Consider the following 20,797-nt stretch of genomic DNA (forward strand, 5'->3'; position numbering starts at 1 on the left):
TTTTTTTTAATTTTTTTAATGAAAAAATTTATAATTTAACTTAAAAAGTGCCCTAATTTTATCTCTTTATTCCAAGCTTGAGGTTTCTAACTTCTAAATTCTTCAATTAGTCCCCTATTAATCATGAGCATTAATTACGTCATTAATAATACAGAGTTGGGTTTTATTGTCTTCCTCCTAAAAGATTGGTAATGAATTTTTATTATGCAAATAGAAGAATTAACGAAATCTAGACTTTATTGTAACTCAAAATTAGATAATGCTTTTAACCCAAAAAAGGAAAAAAAAAAAAAAAAAAAAAAAAAAAAGATAATCTCTCAGATTTTCCATTACTAAGAAGAAGAAAGCCTCCTAAAAATCAATGAAATTTAGACATCAAAAACGCAGATTTTGAACCCAAAAAAAGTTTACAAATCTCCCACATTATTAGTAACTGATAAATAAATACCAAAACCATACAATTTTGAACACTGTATTATAATGGCTATCAAGAAGATGATGATACCTTCACAGCTTTGAATGCTGGATGAAGCAACCCGAGTTCATCCTTCACCTCCAACGGATTGCTTGTTTCGTTCCGAACCCGCTTCACTCTCCTACTGGCCAGTGATTTGTGTGTAAAGCCGTAGATTTGTAGAATCTGATTGTCCCCAAAGTTGTATGCTCTGTCCATTTGTTTCAGGCATCTTTCTACTGGGTAATCTCCGAACTTCCCGCACGGCTTGCACCCGACGAAATGGGTGACGAGAGGCCATCGGTGATCACCGAGCCCCGGATGGTGATTCTCGATCATCTCCTCATATCGATCGACCAGAATGCCCCAATATCCGTGTAGATAGTACCCATTCTCAAGGTATACTTTGTTCCCCCATTGATCTCTTTGAGTTGCCAGCAGATAAACCATAGCTGACTGATCATCAGCTTCGAAAACTGGCCTGCCCTTCAGCTCTCTGGTCAGGATCTTCCCAGCTTCATCTCTAATCTTGCCCTTCGGCCCCATTGGCGCCCAGGCGTCGAGAATGTCCAGAGACCATTGGCAATTCCTCAGAAGAAAACTTCCGGTGTTCAGCCCAATCCAATTCTTCTGATCATAAATCATCTCATTCCATCCGTGCATCACGAAGTTATGATCCTTATACCTTTCCCATGGAACCTCAAAAGCCATATCAGTGAACATAGCATCACTGTCCATCCACCATAGGAACTCAACCTCCGGGTGGGACAGCAAAAGCTTCCTAATCAATGGAAGCTTAGCCCAGAAACCAGCCATTTCAGCATCGAGAAGCGCCATATTGTAAAAAATCTCAATCCCATGGAGCCTACAATAATCGATCTTGTTCTTAATCGATTTCAGAAGGTAATGGTCACCAACAGGATTCTCACAGGGCTTTGGGGAGGATCCAGTAACCAAAAGAACTCGGGGCTTATTAGGACCAATGAAATTAGGGAAATCAGGGTTGTTCTTCAGCCATTCAGCTCGCTGTTGATCCCAATCGGATATTTTAGGACCAAGACTGTAGGGTTTACTCGGATCGGGCTTCTCATCCTCACCTTCATCCACCAAAATCTTCGAAATATCGAATGTAGCATAATTATTGGACTGGTCAGCCGGCTTGTCAGTAGTCTCCGGCTGGACCTCTTCAAGAACACGGCGAGGCTCAACGCGACGACCGCGAGAGGAGAAATGGTCGCGGATCTCCTTAAAGTCCTGCTCGGGAGTGCCGAACTTGCCAGCACCGACAGTACCGCGGAGGACAACGACAGTGAGGAAGAGACAAAGAACAGTGACGGCGCTGTGGCGGAAAGCCCTCTGGATCCGGCGGAGACGGATGGGGCCAAGAATGCGCTCGATCATCTTCTCAGATTCCGAGATGAGAACCTTGAACAGAAACAGCAGAAGAATTCAAAATCAATCTGGAATGCGAATGGCAATGGAGATTCAGAAATGGATTTGAAATTGAAACTGGATTTTAATTTCGATCTGAAACGCGAAGAACAAAGGATCGACAGAGAAGAGGGTTTCTCGGAGTCGGTGGAAGAAGGAAGAGAAAGTCCGAAGAGAACAACGCGATTTACAAAGAAAGCGCTTCCTTGTATTCAGACATAGTTTTTCGCCTTCTTTTTTGCTTCTCAATGGCAATTTCGTAATTATACAGGATTTTGCCTATCTTGTGGGACCCACTTTATTATTATTATTATTATTATTGTTATTATTATTTTACTTTTCTTTTTTAACATTTTATTTTCTTTTGAGTAATTATTTCTTCCTTTTACGTGAATCATGGACTTTTATATTTTATATTTTATATTTTAAAACTAATTTTTATTATATTATAAATTTTCTGAACGGAAAAAAATATAAAATATAAAATATAATAAAAATGAAAATTTATAGATTAATATGGAATGATAAGAAGTGCCAGCTGTAAATTAATTAAATTATTTCTATAAAAAAAAGAGATGTGATTTTATATTTGGGATACATTTATTAATTTCACATGGTTATGTGGCAAATGACGTGTGAGTGCCAGCTGTGAATTTGTGGGATCCAACTCAAGTCAAAGTCAAAGCCAAGTGGTTGATAGCTTCATTTCAACATGCCATTTGGCAGTTTAGAATTATGTAAGATTATTATTATTTTTTAAATATTTACTGTAATAAAGTATTTAAAATATTAAAATTAAATCTAGTGGTTGAGTTTTGATATTTATAATTAATTATAAGAATAAAATTAAATTAAAATTAAAAAAAGAAAAAGAAATTGAATTAAATTAAATAATTCTATCACCATATTTTCCATATTTTAGTAATAAAAATTTAGATATTTAAATATTTTTAAAATATTTAAATCTCGTAAGAATCGAGATTTACATAGATTTAGATATATAAATATTTTAAGATAAAGATTAAGATATTTTAAAATAAAATTTGAAATTCTAACCGCAAAATACAATATAACTATAAAAAGAGGACGAGAAGTATTGTAAGTGTATAAGCTTTAGTCATTTACTTCAAGCTTAAACTAGGGCTAAACCTGTGCCCTCTCGAGTCTGCCAAACAATGTCTGAACAAGTAAACAAAGCCATAGATAGCCTGAGATTTCTCGGAGATGTTGGCCAAATCGATCTAAATTTCCTTGAACATATTTTGCCGCATTGCACCGTAGACCAACTGATGCATATAGAGAACTTTTCGAAAGGAAGAGATCTCACTCCAATAACAAACAAATTATGGAAAACTTTCTACGAAAAAAAGTTCGGTAAGGATGGTGTCAACTGTGTTCTTGAAAGGATGAAGCATAAGGAATCGTTTAGATGGAAGCAAATGTACGAGTTGAAGATGAAGGAATTAGAAGAGAAGGCGGTAGAAATTGAGAAACGATATATACAGAACTGTCGAAACGAAAAAGCTCGAAAACAGAGCCGTCAAGTAAAGATATGTGAGATATCGCCGCCGAGTAAGGTTTTGAAGAAGCCAAAAGTACAGACCAAAATTTGTCAAGTTTTATCTGCAAACAATAATAAACGAAGCTACCCGAGAGTAACAAGCAAGATACTGAAAAAAGCCAGAAAAGAAACATTACAGAGTATAGAGACGAAGAATTTGATAGCTTTTCGTAGAAATGCAATTCAAAAGTAGTAATTTTCTTGAATAACTGATGTAATAAAATTGATAACTTTTGGTTTAAATTTTAAGGATATGGTTTATGATAGATTATTGGATATGATTTATACTCCTATTTAAGTTATTTTAAACATTTGACGACTTTAAAATTAATAATCATAAATGGTGGATAAATAAAACTTTTTAATTTTTTGATTGATATTGTCCTTCTCTATGTAGTCTTTGGTAGAAAAACACAACTCGGTATGATATTGTCCACATAAACTCTCATGGCTTTGCTATGGGCTTCCCCAAAAGGCCTCACACCAATGTAGTTAGTATTCCTCATTTATAAACCCATGATCATTCCCTAAATTAGCCGATGTGGGACTTTCATCATCCAACACCTCCCCTCGAACAAAGTGCGCCTCCCCTTAATTGAGGCTCGACTCCTTTGGAGTCTTAGTCATTTTTTACTGCCTTCGAGGAGGCTTGACTCCTTTTCTTTCGGAGTTATTTGTTCGATATTTGAGAATTTACCAATCTATTGGCACGACTAAGTTTAGGGCATGGCTTTGATACCATGTTAGACGAACACAACTCTCCACAATGGTATGATACCATGTACGACTAAGTTTCATGTGGATTGCATGTACGACTAAGTTTCATGTTAGACGAACACAACTCTCCACAATGGTATGATACCATGTACGACTAAGTTTCATGTGGATTGCACTTTATTCATGGCTTATTGTGTCGTTGATGCAGTTCCGCAACGAATCGATTGATTACTTCCAAGGATCATGCTTCCGTCCAGATCAACATTGAGCATGGCTTGTTCTTCTTCTGCTGGCTGTGTTTTTATATACAACAACAAACAAGTTTATTCATTCATCTGTGATTGTTGTTGCCTGTTACATTGTTAAGCACTTAGATTATGAGCTGCTGTCCTAATTGAAGCTAATTTGACTCAAAACTAAAGAACACAGAAGATTTATAGTTAGACTAAATCATAGCTCAAGTAAAGAAGATGAGAAGAAAGGGTAGAAGCGTTCAAGGCCGACGCTAGGAGATATTGTCCTCTTTGGACTTTCCCATTCGGGTTTCCCCTCAAAGCTTCTAAAACGCTTTGTTCTCGTCCCCCAATCGATGTGGGATCTGACAATCTACCCTCCTTCGCGGCCAACAATCTCGCTGGCACTTGTTCCTTTCTTCAATCGATGTGGGACTCCTCAATCCACTCCCCCTTTGGGGCCAGTGTCCTTGCTGGTACACTACCTCATGTCCACCCCCTTCAAGGTTCAGCCTCTTTGCTGGCACATCGTTCAAAGTCATTCGTTGTCGGGCTCTGATACCATTTGTAACAGCCCAAACCCACCACTAATAGATATTGTCTTCTTTGGGCTTTCCCCTCCAGCCATCCCCTCAAGTTAAAGAGAGATTTCCACACCCTTTTAAAGAATGTTTTGTTCTCTTCCCCATCGACGTGGGATCTCACCAAAATTGAGTCTCAAATGGCCTTTTTGTGATCGGCCTTTGCCCTCTAGCTTCCTCTTAAACGGTGAGAGCAGCCATTTTTGTAAGGATAAGCAGCCATTTTATGGGCCATGAAAATGTGGAGGCTTCTACTCACTTGAACTATTCAACTCGAACCGAGTTAGATTTTTTTTTATTATTATTATTTTATTTTTTGAAATTCTGATCGTCTTGTGGGTGAGAATTTTTTTTTTTTTTTTTTTTTGTTAGATCAACTAAATCCCGTCTTTTAACACATTTAATTATAATAGATATTAATGATGAATTTGACTATTCGACTGAAAATAGAGGATTGAGGTGTGAACCATATAAGTTATTTGAGTGAAAATCATTATATGATGGAGATTCGATCCGAAACTTGATAGCCATATTTTGTTAGAAATGGTTTATTGATTATATTTTTAAAATACTCCGCTAGAAAAAATTGACATAGTATGAAATAAATGGTGCTAATTTTTTTTTTTTTTTTGAAATATGTATTAAATATTTTTTTTCTTTATTTTGTTTAATATAAATACAAATAATTTTGAAATCCAAATTTTATTATATTATTTCTACACGGACAAAAATATTTTTTAGTACGAAATTTGGAAAATAAAACAAATGTTAAAATATAATGAAAATGAAAATTTATAGATTAGTGGAATGATAAGAAGTGCCAGCTGTAAATTAATTAAATTATTTCTATAAAAAAAAAAGGAGATGTGATTTTATTGGGATACATTTATTAATTTCAAATGGTTATGTGGCAAATGACGTGTGAGTGCCAGCTGTGAATTTGTGGGATCCAATCAAGTCAAAGTCAAATCAAAGTCAAAGCCGAGTGGTTGATAGCTTCATTTTCAACATGCCATTTGGCATTTAAATTTTTTTTTTTTTAATATTTACTGTAATAAAGTATTTATAAAATATTTAAATTTAAATTTAGTGATTCAATTTTGATATTAAAATTAATTATAAGAATAAAATTAAATTAAAATTAAAAAAAAAGAAATTAAATGTTAGAAGATTATCACAAACTCAATTGAATTAAATTAAATAATAGATATGGTGATAATAAAAATTTAGATATTTAAATATTGGAAGAATAAATATATTTAGATTATTTTAAAATAATTTAAATAGGGTAAGAATGAATATATTTAAATATTTTTAAAATAATTTAAATACAATAAGAATCCAAATTTAGATAAATTTATATATATAAATATTTTAAAATAAAAGATTAAGATATTTTAAAATAAATTTGAAATTCTAATAGCAGATTAGAATATAACTATAAAAGGAGGACGAGAAGCATTGTAAGTGTATAAGCTTTAGTCATCTACTTTAAACTTAAACCAGTGCTAAACCTGTGTCCTCTCGAGTCTGCCAAACAATGTCTGAACAAATAAACAAAGCCATAGATAACTTGAGATTTCTCGGAGATGTTGGCCAAACCGATCTAAATTTCCTTGAACATATTTTGCCGCATTGCACCGTCGACCAACTGATGCATATAGAGAACTGTTCGAAAGGAAGAGATCTCACTCCAATAACAAACAAATTATGGAAAACTTTCTACGAAAAAAAGTTCGGTAAGGATGGTGTCAACTGTGTTCTTGATAGGATGAAGCATAAGGAATCGTTCAGATGGAAGCAAATGTACGAGCTGAAGATGAAGGAATTAGAAGAGAAGGCGGTAGAAATTGAGAAACGATATATACAGAACTGCCGAAACGAAAAAGCTCGAAAACAGAGTCGTCAAGTAAAGATATGTGAGATATCGCCATCGAGTAAGGTTTTGAAGAAGCCAAAAGTACAGACAAAAATTTGTCAAGTTTCATCTGCAAACAATAATAAACGAAGCTACGGTGGAGGAACAAGCAAGATACTGAAAAAAGCCAGAAAAGAAACACGACAGAGTATAGAGACGAAGAATTTGATAGCTTTTCGGAGAAATGCAATTCAAAAGTAGTAATTTTATTGAAGAACTGATGTAATAGAATTGAAATAAATCCAAGTTTTATTCTCGTTTATGATAGGTTATTGGATATGATTTATGTCTGCATTTAAGTCATTTTAAACAAACACATACAGTGTTCAATGTTCATATATTTGAGTAATTTTAAAGCGTAATGTTTTCATTTCACGTATTTTTAATATAATTTTTTTTGAAACTCAAAATTTCCATATTTGTGTTGATTCCAAAACGACTTTAAAATTTATTTTACTTTCCCTTTGTCATTTTTTTATTGGACTTGGTAAAAAGTAAATGAATTTAAATATACAATTTTATCAAAAGTGGTTCAAAATATTTTTATCGTTATAAAAAATTATTCAATATTTATTATAGCTTGTAGATCAACTTTTAGTATCCGTGAGATAATTGTTGATTGTTGAGTTCAACGGTGGACACAAAATTTTTATCCAGATAATTTTAAATTCTAATGTATTTATTAATTACAATATTATTATTATATACCATTATTATTATTATTTATTATTATTATTTTTTACGGGGCCTCGTATTTCAATTATTTATTTTGATAGGTATAGTTTATTTAAACTAATCATTTTTATTGTCTTTTTATTTTAATTATCTATCATTTCTTTATATTTTCTTTATTTTTAAGTAATCAATTCGAAGTTTGGTATTCAGTTGTATATTGATTTTTTTTAATAATTATATATTAATTTTTGTACGTGAACTTTTAATATTTTTTTATCTAAAATTCTATCTATAATTATAAAAGGCGGATAAATAAAACTTTTTAATTTTTTTAAAATTGAAACCGGACAATCCAACCCGAACCCAATTCAAGGTGGATTGGGTCGTGAAAATTTTGGGGTTGGGTTGAATTGGGTTACCAATACAACCAACCCGAACTTTTGCATTGAGTAAAAAAAATCATTCAATCCAACCCTCTCTCTTTTAATTTGATCCTTTCTTTAGAAGCCTTCCGTTTTTGGATTGCTAGTTTTCCTCACAGTCGTTAGATTTCTCTTTTAAGAATCTTTTCCTCTTTTTCTTTGTAAATTTGAATCGATTTTCCCTCCTTTATCTGACGGCAGAATCGGTAATCGCAATTGTATGTGTTCTTACGAAACAGGGTCGCAGGTTTTGTATTTCTAAACAATTAGTTCATACGCTTATCAAGATGTAGAACGAGGAGGGTAAGATCACATAGCTTTATATTCCCCGAAAATGTTTCGTAATCTTATTATTATCATCTAGCTTCGATGATTGCACATTATTCATGGCTTATTGTGTCGTTGATGCAGCTCCGCAACGAATCGATTGATTACTTCCAAGGACCATGCTTCCGTCCAGATCAACATTGGGCATTTGGATGAAAATGGCATCTACACTGGCCAGTTTTCCACTTTTGCTCTCTGTGGTTTCCTTCGGGCACAGGTGATTGTTCTTTGCTTCTCTCTCTCTCGCACTCGTTATTTTGATGGTTTTGTAGCGATAGGATGCGGTCTTATCTGTAATACATTCGATCATTGACTTGGAACAGGACATATTAGTTTACTTCGACTCAGGATTGTTTTTAGGTATTTTTAAGTCCAATGAACTGAACTTGCTTATGATTTCATCCGTCGGTGTTTGATCTTAGTTCGCCTAGAAAAGAGTATGCAATTGACTATTGAGCATGGCTTGTTCTTCTTCTGCTGGCTGTGTTTTTATATACAATAACAAACACGTTTCGTTCTTCTGTGATTGTTGTTGCCTGTTACATTGTGAAGCACTTAGTTTATGAGCTGCTGTCCTAATTGAAGCTAATTTGACTCAAAAGTAAAGAACACAGAAGATTTATAGTTAGACTAAATCATTGCTCAAGTAAAGAAATTTTGAACATGGCTAAACTACATTCTATAGACAATAATCAAAATGCACTAAAAGAAAATGAGAAGAAAGGGTAGATGTAAAATTGTAACGGTCCAAGCCAACCGCTAGGAGATATTGTCCTCTTTGGTCTCTTTCTTTCGAGTTTCTCCTTAAAGTTTCTAAAACCCCTCTACTAGGGAGAGGTCCACACCCTTGTAGAGAATGCTTTGTTCTCCTCCCCCAATCGATGTGGGATCTGACAATCCACCCTCCTTCTCGCTGGCACTCGTTCCCTTCTCCAATCGATGTGGGACTCCTCAATCCACTACTCTTTGGGCCAGCGTCCTTGCTGGTACACCGCCTCATGTCCATCCCCATTTGGGGTTCAGCCTTCTCGCTGGCAAATCGCCTAGTGTCTAGCTCTAATATCATTTGTAACAGCCCAAGCCCAAGCCCATTGCTAATACATATTGTCCTCTTTGGGCTTTCCCTTCTGGGCTTCTCCTCAAAGTTTTTAAAACGCGTTTGCAAAGGAGAGGTTTCCACGTCTTTATAAAGAATGTTTTGTTCTTCTACCTAATTGAATGAATGCTTTGTTCTCCTTCCTAGTCAATCTGAAATCTGACAAAAATTGAGTCTCAGATGGCTTTTTTGTGATCTGCCTTTGTCCTCTAGCTTCCTCTTAAACGGTGAGAGCAGCCATTGTTGCAAGGATAAGCAGTCATTGCTCAAAAAATTTCTGTCCTTAGGATATGACATTGATGCTGCCAGTTATTTTTCGTGCAACTGTCTTGAATCTTGCTATAGAGTTCAATCAATCCCTACGATGTGAGATTGATGCTTGATATAGAGTTCAATCAATCCCTATGATGTGAGATTGATGGTTGCTATGATCGCTTGTACCATGTCTAGCCCCATCTAAGTTTGTCATAATCTTCAATTTTCATGTTCTTCATTTGGTTCCTCTCATAATCATTAGGCAGACAGACAATAAAGAGTTCTCTTACATACTTGTGATGCTTTCTTTTATATTATGTAGGGAGATGTTGACAGTGCCGTGGATCGGCCATGCTCTGGCAGAAGAAGAAACTCGAAGTTCATCAACAATAGAAGATTTAGAAGATTGTGCTATTCTGCTTCATCCCTATATCAAAGTTTTTAAGGGTAAAGATACAAATTTCAACCTCTCGTAGTTATATAGTTTCTTTAATTTGCAAACTCAAACTCAAACTCAAACTCAAACTCAAGTTACTAACTTCGAACTATTCGAACTCTATTAGAAATTATGATATTGTCCGATTTGAACTTAAGCTCTTATGACTTTGCTTTGAGCTTCTCCAAAAGGCCTCATACCAATTCGATCTTCCACTAAATTAATCCTCAACAAACCCAACAAACTCATCGTGTTAGTTTTTGTTTTTTTGGTTGGTTTAACACATTTAATTATAATAGATATCGTAAATTTTGTGATGTTTTAGTTTTTAATGTGACCGTTTATGGTGAATAGATATAGTTTTTTTAATAGTTACAAAAAAAAAAATGATGAATTTGACAACCTGACACGAAAATAGATGATTGAGTTGTGAACAACTCAAAACTAAAAAATAAATAAATTTAAAAAATTCAAATAAATATAAGTCTAAAAATTCGTCACCTAAACTATTACTATCACTAGTTTTAAAATTTTTATTTATTAAAAAAATTAAAGGGGTGGAAAATATATTCTTTTATGTTCATGATGGATGCATTTGATTTAATGTTTTTATTTATTTATTTTTATTTTTTAAATTCTTAGAATTTCATAAGGTTTATCTTTTTAATTTTGGTTATATTAAACTAATTGTTCTTTCCGTGACTGAAAAGCCATACCATTCCAAATTTGCCCCTTGACATTTTCTTCTATAAATGTATTTTATATAATTATTATTTTACAATATCCGGTATAGTTTAATGTAACAAAAAATAAAAAAATGAGTTTATAATATGAAATATTTTATATATATATATATATATATATATATTTATTTATTTATTTAAGTTTAAAATTCAAAATCTTATAATTAAAAAAAAATTATATTTGACCAGTTTTTTAAACTAATAAAAAAAATGGTTTATACAGATTTAGTTATAAAAATCTATAATTTTAATTGAAGGAAAAATATGAAATTAAAATATTAAAACGAAAAACAAAAATCAGTTAAGTAAGATATTTAATAATATTAAAATAAAAGCGGAATATTAAAAATAGTCTAAATTTAGGGGAACGTCTTGGTGGCCATCCAATGGGTTTGCCTTTAATGTACCACTCTGATTACAGATTCTCCATTTTTGTCTTTGCTTCTACTCTGTGATACAGATGCATATTTCGTCTATCTTCACTTCTTCTTCTTCTTTTCATTTCTCTTGATCTTCATCTGCTTCGATTCCCTCCTCTTCGGTGAGTTTCTGCTCTCTTTTTCTTTTGTTTTTTCTTTTGTTTCTTTCAATTTTCAGCCATCTCTGTTTCTGTTGTTTCTGTTTCTGTGTGCTTGATAATGGCGTTTTAATGATCGATGCCGATACCGGCGGCTGGCTTGTTGCAATGTTTATTTGCAAGTGTGTATGTTGAATTATTTTGTTTTGTTTATTGAAGCGTGTGTTCTGGATTTTGTGGCGGCTGCGCGGCGTGTTGAATTAGGTTGTTGTTTTTTTGTTCTTGTCTGAATTGGTTTGTTTGGTTGATTCTCGGCTGTTTTATGGTTTGAAGGTTTTTCTGTTTTCTGTCTTTGAATATATATATATAGAGAGAGAGAGAGGATTTGTTTCTCCTTTATGCGATGGTTATCTGTTTTGTACTGTCACTATGCTGTTAGTTTCTGTGAGTTTGATTAGTCTATTTTGCCTCTTTCCTTTTTTGTTTCAAGTTCATAGCTAATCCGTTCGTCTGTCTGTCAGTGACCGTGATTGAAGTTGAGAATTTAATTGTTCTTGTGACTGTTCCAGATTTGTCACTGAAATGGCACTTCGTATTTAGTTGTCTTGTTCATGTAGTTTCCGGAGCTGTGCTATTGTTTCATTGTTTGGTTTTTTTTCTTTGCATGGTTAAGTTCAGTTCGTCAAAGGAAAGGAAAGGAAAGGTTAGGTAAGGTAACATATATTTTAGTAATCATAACTGGTTTTAGTCGGATTCCTGAGGGCTAGGCTAATTGAATATGAAAGAGAGCTAAAGGAAACCGGAGTGTGGATTTTTATTTCCTATAAGTTGAACACGATATCAATGATGCACACTTCAATTTTCAGCCAATTGATTGATTGATTTTCTTTTTCCTTTTATGGGTAAGGAACTAAGCTTTCATTGTGAAAAAATGAAAGCATGTGCAAGGCATAGAATATAAGCCCACAAAAAGAGTCCTCAACTACAAGAAATGAGTCAAATCCAAAAGAATGATACCCAACTAGTAATTTCAAAAAACCCTATTAACGGATGTCCATAAAGACGCATTAAATCTAACGCCCTCCTCCTCTAAAAATCCTACAATTTGTCTCAAGCCATACTCCCCTCAAGAATGCGAAACAACAAGCCTGCCACAAGACTCTCCCTTTATCCTGAAAAAGAGAGTTCATCATGATCTCATCAATCAGAGGGACATTTCCTATGCCATTCCTTGGTGACCCCAAACAAACTAAAGCAACGACTCCAAAGGGAGTAAGAAAACTAGCACCCCTCAAAAGATGATCAAAACTTAGCCAATTGATTGATGTTATACATACTGAGTTTAATACATTACAGAGCCCCTCCCAGTTTTCACAGTTTGTTTAAATATAAATTTCAATTATGTTTGGATTTATTTGGTGCTATAGAAAAGGAAATCGAGTTTGACCTTTCATATCTGACTAAATTTGAAAATGCTGCATAGTAACTAACTTTTCCATTTTTATTATGAACGAGCATCGAAAATGAAATGTATTTGTTGCAACAGTCATATACTATGCTTCACGAAGCTTCAACAAAACATGAGGGAGAACTTGAAGTTAGCTTTGGTTATAAATGCAATGGTAACATAGATGAAATCCGTGAGGTTTCCGACAAGTTTGAGATCCAGCCTGGACTTCAAAGGATCAGCAGTTTCTCTTGCTTATCTGGGGCTGCCTTGAGTGCAAATGCTACCCTAGCAAACACAAATATATGCAATGGGTTAATAGGAGAAGAAATTCTTCCGACCTGGGACTCTCCTAACTCCTTCCGTAAGGTTCCCTCATCACCTACTCTTTCAAGGTTGGATATATTGTCCACGTCGATGCAGAGTAGTTTGTCAAACTTAAGTTGCAGTCCATCTACCCCAACATCTGAATATGATTCTTACTTATCGAAATCCATGAGTGCCCCTTCCGGAAGTGAAGGTTTCCTTAATGTTAAGGAAGTGCAAGTGGCAGGTGGAGCTGCCGGTGAGGACAGGGTCCAAGCTGTTTGTTCTGAAGAAAATGGATGGCTATTTTGTGGAATTTATGATGGTTTTAATGGAAGAGATGCAGCTGATTTTCTTGCTGGCACATTATATGAAACCATCGTATTTTATTTTAACCTACTAGATTGGGAAGCTAAGAATGAAGCCTCCGACGGTTTGGACATGGATAATTCACATCTTCTGGATGATGGTAGCATTACTCATGAAAGATTTTCTCCTTTGAAAAACAGTAGTAAAAATGCTTCAGATATCCACAGCGTATTTGAGAACCATTCATATGCGAAAGCAGGAATGAAAAACTATCCTCTGAGGCATGGGGTGCTTGATAGCCTCCAGCGTGCTCTTAGTCAAGCAGAGAATGATTTTCTGCACATGGTTGAACAGGAAATGGAGGATCGTCCTGATTTAGTCTCTGTTGGATCATGTGTTTTAGTTGTTCTTCTTCATGGAAAGGATTTATATACGCTAAATTTGGGTGATAGTAGAGCAGTACTAGCTACCCTTGACGTGAGAGGAAATGGGGGACTGAAAGCTGTCCAGCTCACTGAGAGTCACACTGTGGATAATGAACTTGAAAGAGCACGGTTACATCATGATCATCCTGATGATCAGACAATCATTGTCGGTGGGAAAGTTAAAGGAAAACTAAAGGTGACTCGTGCTTTTGGAGTTGGCTACTTGAAGTCGGTAGGTTACAGTTATACATTCCGTGCCTGTCAATATGGCCATAATCTCATATAACACGAAATCATTTCTCTGTTTGTGTAGTGTATAGAATTTAATAAATAAAATAGCGGCACTGTCTTAATATGCTAGTAATTATTCAGGTTGCTTCTGTAAAAAGATAATAATAATAATAATAATAAAGGATGCAGGTTGCTAAACTAAATTGAATTTTTTTATTACTGTCTTAAGTATTCATGCTAACCAGTAATACCTGCTTGATATTTTAGGATAGCTTTGCCATATCCATTTATGTTCTGTATACGAATCCACCACCCCAACCTGTACTTGTAAGGACTCTATCCATTTTTCTCCTGTCACTTCGGCTTTCACCCGACCTCGATAAAAATCCATCAGCTCTGGACAAAAAAATCAATATGCATGACTACTTTATTGTATATAGGACATAAATTTTCAGAATGAAGTTTATGTGTTATCTATACTAAAAATGGTATTCATTTCTGAGTGAAGCAGGTAACCTAGTCTGTATTGCTGGAAATTATTTTAGTCCATCATAAGTTGATTATTATACATTTATTTCCTCTGCAGAAAAAGTTTAATGATGCTTTGATGGGTATTCTTCGAGTTCCTAGCCTAATAAGCCCTCCCTATGTTTCCACTCAACCGGCATTGTCTATCCATAGGATATCAAAATCAGATTGCTTTGTTATAGTTGGAAGTGATGGTTTGTTTGACTTTTTTGGCAATGAGGAAGCAGTGAACCTTGTCCGTTCATATATCTTGAGCAACCCTAATGGTGATCCTGCAAAATTTTTACTGGAGCAGCTCCTATTGAAAGCAGCTGATTGCGCAGGTGAACTCCAAATCGTTTTCTGTAAAATGTTTGAATCGTTTCCCAATTTACATTTATGGAAGTAAGTTTTTTTCTTTTTATTGACTTATCTTTGGCATGATATTATCATGAATGCACGACAAAATAAAAAAAAAAAAGGACAAACTTTAATGCTTACATTTAATGTCGTATGTTGACCATGGTTTAATTTAGAGAGCTGAACTTAATCATATATGATGTTCTTAGCAGCTAGCTGGAGTCGACTTTTCAGTTTGTTTTGTTGTTAATTTTTTATGGCAGAAGCTTCTTATGTATCTAAAGTTGAGCTTTCCCTTCATCAGAAGGTGAATTCTCCAATCTTTGTTAGAAGATATAACATAAATTTTTTTTTGACACTATTGGGAAAGAAAACATAGAAGAACTAGGGTCTATTGCTATCATTTAACTCCCGACTAAAAGACTAATACTATGGGAACAAGTTGAGGTTGGACTTTGGAGTACCCTTGCTGCTGTAAGAAAATATCCTCCTAACTGTTTTCACCTGGGATACTTTTTTTGGAGAGCTTTCCTTTAATATTATACAATCTAGTCATTATTAAAGGATACTGGCGTCGAGTACAAGTTCAGTGAAAACACAGCTCTTCACTTCTGCCATTTGGCCGGTTGGAGACATTGTACTCATGTTATTTCGACTTTCAATTTAATTTAATTAGTATTGTTATAATGCTTATTTTTATCATGGGTTTTCTTATAGATTAATTCGATTTTCTTTCACAGTACATTTTATAGGCTTAGATAAGTACGAAGCCTTGAGTACTAGTTTGACTCATCTTGAACTTTGTATACAAGTCAGACCTAATATTGAAAAACATCAGATCTTAAAAAGAACCAGGATAGTGCAATATTGTGTATTATTGAAACCCATACGCCAAAGTTTTTTATTTTCTTTATCAACTACTCCATAAATAAGGTATGAGACACGGGGTGTTTTATTAATTTGCTCAGAAGTCGACTAATTTTGTGCTGATAATTTCCAAGTTCAGTTATCTATTTGTATCCATAGGTGTTGATGATGTAAAAATTTATGTTTTATAGGTTTTAGCAAGGAAGAATTAATTACCATTCCAGCCGGCAGGAGAAGGAAATATCATGATGATGTAACTGTTATTGTAATCATCCTTGGAACAAATCAGCGCACCACAAGGGCATCTACTAGCATGTAAGCTTAAATTTGGCTGTTTTTGCTTGCTTTAGCTCATTTTTATACCGTAGTTACTCTGTAGTTGTAGTTCTCATTCCTTTTTTATCTGAGTGACAATTGATTTTGATAGGGTCCTATATTTCTTTTCATTATTTAGCTCAAAATCTGATCAAAGAACCTCTTGTTCTCAAATCAGGTTCTTGTACCTTTACAATAAAATACATTTTAATTATAGTGAAGTCTCCATGTTCTTAGAGATGGTTTGCTGAAAGATTGAAGAATAGTTAAAGTTTGGATGCAACCTCGAAGGATTGTCTTAGGGTCTGAATGATATCCACCGGAAATAATAATCACAATATCATTGTTCCTTCTCCATTGTGGTCAATGTCTAAGATAATGTTATCTTATCTTTTTCAATATTAATATTGAAAAAGTGTAGTTTTGTTCTTCCACTTCCATTTAGCTAAATGTTGCATGTTGGATAAGGAATACAATACAAGTTCCATCTTTCACTTCCACATTTAAAAAAAATGAAACTAGTGGACTTCTTGTAGGGTCTGTTAGATTCTGCATCTTATTTGACATATTACCTTAGTTTTGGATCCCACAAAGGCTTGGCTTCTAAGAGCATTTCCAGGTTTCGGCATTGACTTTTGGTTACATGTGGCTTTCCTAGTGATTGTGATGGTTTATGGTTCCCTTCTCCCCTGTAAAGTTTGCCTGTAAATATCACAGGGAATTGTCATCATCTCTTTTCACTAGTTATAGCTGCTAAATTACGTTTACTGGCAAACTGGTTGGTCCAAGATGGACAAAATACTAGGAAAAAATGGTCTGAGAATGATAATACGTTTTCTTATGAATTGCTTGGGTCCAAGATGCTGGAAAAACTCTAGCAATTACATACTATTTTGACTTTTTGTGTCATTTTCTCTATTTATCTTTTGTTGAGTTAGCTCTAGATGCTAATGTCAAATGGGTTTTGGATTTGAGTGGAGAATAGAATGTTAGTGAAAGCGTAGCCACAAATGCATTATACTGTATGGATATACAGTGTACATGGTGTAATATAAATTGATTTGTTCTAACTAGAAAAAAAATATCTCAAGATGAAAATTTTCAAATCAATGAACTTATTGGGATGAAATTGAAATTGAATACTTTTTTAGATTACTTATAGTCAGAGTCATTAGATAGCTTCTGCAAAAAGTTTCACGTGATAGAGAGCATACTAACCCTGAAGTTCTTTTAACCCAAAAATTAAAATCACCCAACCCTTCAAAACTTTTCTACTTGTTAACCTTGTCATTTAGGATCTCACTCATGTACATCTATACTCATCCTCAGCTGTTTTACTACATTAAAACCTGCACTTCAAATCATCTTGTTTTGTCCTTGATTTGATATTGGCTGGATATTAGTAGATCACATGATGAAGCATCCAAGGGCATTCTCTTCACTGAAATAATCCAGGTAGGCCTGTGACTTCGCTTGATCCTCGTAATTTTCTGTCTGGTCATTTGAATATGAAAATGGAATCGGTGGGACATTGTAAAGAAATTCAGGGCCTTTACCTAAATGCGGCGCATTGTAATTTAACCCCAAAGTAGGTGGAGGGACAAAACAACCTTTTGGACCCGTGTATATTTGTTGGGCCAGTGGGTTAGCCTTTTTGTGGCCCACATTTGGATCCACATTGAGTGTCCCATGTCCATTTTGGTGGTTTGAACCTGATTTGTCGCTATTGTTAATACCTGGTTGCCCCTTCGTTTCTTGGTGGTTTGAACCTGATTTGTCGCTATTGTTAATACCTGGTTGCCCCTTCGTTTCCTTCTTTTCACCACTTTTCCCTGCACCACCTTTGTCGGGAGAACAACCCTCATGTCCAATAGCATTCTCCTTGGAGTCGGATGACCCCGCCGAAGGCCTTCTGGAAGAGCTTTCAATATTCTTAGACTTTTCATTCTGTTCTTTACGCTTGTTCTCGACAGGGGTTACCTTAAACCCAACCTTCTTTGCCGAAGCTTTATTAGTACCCGGACTTCTTGCATTTTCTTGGCTGTTGCCTTTGTTAGTCTCCAACGTCTTGATGAGTTGTTTCTCTTTCCCCCCTAGCTTTTCTGGCCATATTTCCGCATGTTTACCTGCTTTGGCCAACCTCTTGGTCAGCGTTTCAAGACTAACATTTCCAGTGACCGTGACTTTCTGTTGGTCTGAGTCAATGATAGTCGTATAAACACCTACAATATTAAGAAGGTCATCACTTCCAAAGCTTTAGACTAAGGGCCACTTGTAAAAGTACCTATTCCTATAATGGTTTAGCTCATGACTGTCGGTTAATTTTGTCACATTTGAAACCGAAAACAGTTAAAGTGAACAACATCAAATGGTACCATCAATGCTCTGAAGAACCTTCTTAACCTTCCTCTTGCACCCTTCACAGTGAATAGAGACTTTCAAGACCCAAACCTGTAAGGGAAAGAAGGGGATTAGCTGAGAGAGGCCTGAGGAGAAGAACAACCAAAAGAAAATTAAAAACTTGCTTAGGAAGAGAAGGCATTTTACCTGTGCTCTGAGTCGTTGTGAGGCTGCTTCAGAACATACTACAGCCATTGGAGGGAAAGTCCCAGTTCAGAAAGAGATGAATCACCAAAAACCTTCTGGTTCAGAAAGAGATGAATCACCAAAAACCTTCTGGTTCAGAAAGAGAGATTGAAAGTGAAACTATAAAGTCGACAAGCCATCGGTCCATGGCATTGTTATAAACATAATATTGAAGAAGGGAGTTCGTAAGGAGAACTGCTCTATCAAGAAAATGACAAAAGGGTAGCAGCTTTCCTAACTTTCTCCCCGTAATTATAGTGGAATTTAAAAGCAGGCTGCCAGGTTTTACTCTGTCCCAACAAATATCCTGGAAACTCTAAAACTCTTTTAAAATTTAAAAACATCATGCATTAAATGTTCTTTTTTATTTGCTGAACTACTCCCTCTTTAATCTAGATTGACCTCATTATTTAATCTTCCTCTGTAGCACATTTCAAGATTTATTGTTATTTTTCTCTTTCCACCCGATGTATAATACTATTATCTTCTCCCAATTGATGTCCCCTCCATTCATTCACAGCCCGTATATTCAAACTTGCCTTGTTGCAACCCTTCCTCTTCTATTTGGCATTAATGACGAATGGTTAATAGGGATTAAGAATACCAAGATTTGTCCGATGAGGGTTTTCCTTGTATGTAAATTGAGAGATCTTTGCCACAGGCATCTAGATTCCTTTTCTTCTACATTTTCTATTAGGTTTTGACAGAGATTTTAGTTTTGAAGTTAGGTTCGTTAGCCTTTGTAGTCTATTTCCTACAAGCATTTTTTTTAACTCCAAATTTTAGATGCTAGAAAAAGCTGTTCTTATCAAGTAACCTGTTTTCAGGTTTTGAAATCGATTAAGATTTCAAATGCAAATCCAAGAACAATACTACGAAAAGTAGTAACAAAAACAACTAACACACCAACATAAGGCTTATTGTGAATGACTTTTCAAGTACTTAATGGAACTTTTAAGCACTTGTAATTAAGTCATTCCAAAGAGACTCATAATCTATAAAATTTAAAAAAATTGAAAGTATACTATGAAAAGTTATTAGATGAGTAGTCACAACCTAGCTACCAGTCCTAGAATCAGTAACAAATGCTTCCTAAGAAATAAATTTGTTTCTTCTCTCTCTTATGCATTGAATGACCCACATAATGTGACCTGGTTAGTACCATTCTTCTCTTCTCTCTCTAAACAAAAATGGCAATGACCTTTAGGTAGACGTGCGGCCAAGCATCATCATCCTTGAGTAAAGGCTTGTAGTTAAGATGACAACTTGATCCAGACAGCCCCACAGTTGGTAAACTTATTTGCAAAATTGCAAAAAAGGGAAGAGAGAGCACTCCCATTTCCCCACGCAACATAACTTTGATTGACAGAGAAGTGAAGGTAAAAGGACAACACAATTAACAACGTAGATGAAAACAGCAAAGACCCTTAGCTTTCTCTGTGTTGCAGCAGTTCCAAGTCTTGTTGACATTAAAGTGGTAGGTGCTCTCATTTTCTGATCTTATTCTTATGTATGCACCATATTTACTTCTTCTCTCTCTTACAAAATCTGCAGTTTCTCATTTCCCTTCCCTTTCACTCTTTCTCAGCTCCCAACTTCCTTCTATTGGATTTTTGTATATAGTTTTGTTTTACAGAGCTATGGCAAACATTATGTGTTGCTTTAAATGATGTAAATATAGTTTGATTTCTTTTTTAAATCACTGAGGTCCCCTTTGGTTCATAGATTTGGATAAGATGTTTGTATAAACTTAGTAGTTTTGGTGGTCTATGTTTGAATTATGTGGAGAAATAGGTTTCAATTTCTGGTTATCTTGAGAGATGGACTTTAAACATGTGTGTTTGTTTGTAAATGAAATATTCAGAGCTTCAAATGATTCCATCTTCAATCATCATATTAACCATTTCAAAATATTATAGAGATAAGTATTATATTTACTATTATATATACATATCAATAAATTCTACTAAGCATGTATTAACTACCATGTCATCATTATCATTTCATTAGTTAAGCTAACATCAACGAACCATTTTAAAATTGATTTCAAATTTGAGAAATCAAATTCAAATTTTGAG

The 20,797-nt window shown here is 34.7% G+C and overlaps 5 protein-coding genes and 1 long non-coding RNA gene across 10 annotated transcripts; 4 read left to right on the plus strand and 2 right to left on the minus strand.

The window, feature by feature from the left end:
* Positions 1–303: 303 nt before the first annotated feature.
* LOC111791161 (xyloglucan 6-xylosyltransferase 2) lies at positions 304–2,103 on the minus strand. Its single transcript, XM_023672402.2, has one exon. The coding sequence runs from the start codon at positions 1,853–1,855 to the stop codon at positions 488–490; it is 1,368 nt and encodes a 455-aa protein (XP_023528170.1). The 5' UTR covers positions 1,856–2,103; the 3' UTR covers positions 304–487.
* Positions 2,104–3,060: 957 nt separating this feature from the next.
* Positions 3,061–3,639, plus strand: LOC147793300 (uncharacterized). Its single transcript, XM_087122197.1, has one exon. The coding sequence runs from the start codon at positions 3,061–3,063 to the stop codon at positions 3,637–3,639; it is 579 nt and encodes a 192-aa protein (XP_086978323.1).
* Positions 3,640–6,517: 2,878 nt separating this feature from the next.
* On the plus strand, positions 6,518–7,096 carry LOC147793301 (uncharacterized). The gene has a single exon (XM_087122198.1). It carries the CDS (start codon positions 6,518–6,520, stop codon positions 7,094–7,096), a length of 579 nt encoding a protein of 192 aa, XP_086978324.1.
* A 1,036-nt stretch (positions 7,097–8,132) lies between these two features.
* Positions 8,133–10,123, plus strand: LOC111791394 (uncharacterized). Its single transcript, XR_015420312.1, has 3 exons — positions 8,133–8,295; positions 8,404–8,536; positions 9,993–10,123. It is a non-coding gene; the product is annotated as an uncharacterized LOC111791394 (long non-coding RNA).
* Positions 10,124–11,236: 1,113 nt separating this feature from the next.
* LOC111790787 (putative protein phosphatase 2C 40) lies at positions 11,237–20,595 on the plus strand. 5 transcript variants are annotated; one of them, XR_002814563.2, is made up of 6 exons: positions 11,237–11,390; positions 12,913–14,085; positions 14,671–14,935; positions 16,010–16,133; positions 19,931–20,196; positions 20,274–20,595. XR_002814563.2 is itself a non-coding variant. In XM_023671847.2 (5 exons), exons 2-5 carry the CDS (start codon positions 12,922–12,924, stop codon positions 19,928–19,930), a joined length of 1,557 nt encoding a protein of 518 aa, XP_023527615.2. In that variant the 5' UTR covers positions 11,237–11,390; positions 12,913–12,921; the 3' UTR covers positions 19,931–20,595. The 5 variants fall into 5 exon arrangements, 4 of the variants coding, with proteins under 4 accessions (XP_023527615.2, XP_023527614.2, XP_086978384.1 ...); XM_023671847.2 differs by having other exon boundaries at positions 19,927–20,595; XM_023671846.2 differs by having other exon boundaries at positions 19,931–20,595.
* LOC111790788 (uncharacterized) lies at positions 16,405–18,920 on the minus strand. The gene is made up of 5 exons (XM_087122260.1): positions 18,807–18,920; positions 18,681–18,772; positions 18,509–18,584; positions 17,960–18,355; positions 16,405–17,887 (listed from the first exon to the last, which is right to left on the minus strand). Exons 2-5 carry the CDS (start codon positions 18,726–18,728, stop codon positions 17,541–17,543), a joined length of 867 nt encoding a protein of 288 aa, XP_086978386.1. The 5' UTR covers positions 18,729–18,772; positions 18,807–18,920; the 3' UTR covers positions 16,405–17,540.
* Positions 20,596–20,797: the final 202 nt, after the last annotated feature.

The sequence above is a fragment of the Cucurbita pepo genome, chromosome 3 (assembly GCF_057944985.1).
Source record: "Cucurbita pepo subsp. pepo isolate OVF chromosome 3, ASM5794498v1, whole genome shotgun sequence".
Lineage (NCBI taxonomy): Eukaryota > Viridiplantae > Streptophyta > Magnoliopsida > Cucurbitales > Cucurbitaceae > Cucurbita > Cucurbita pepo.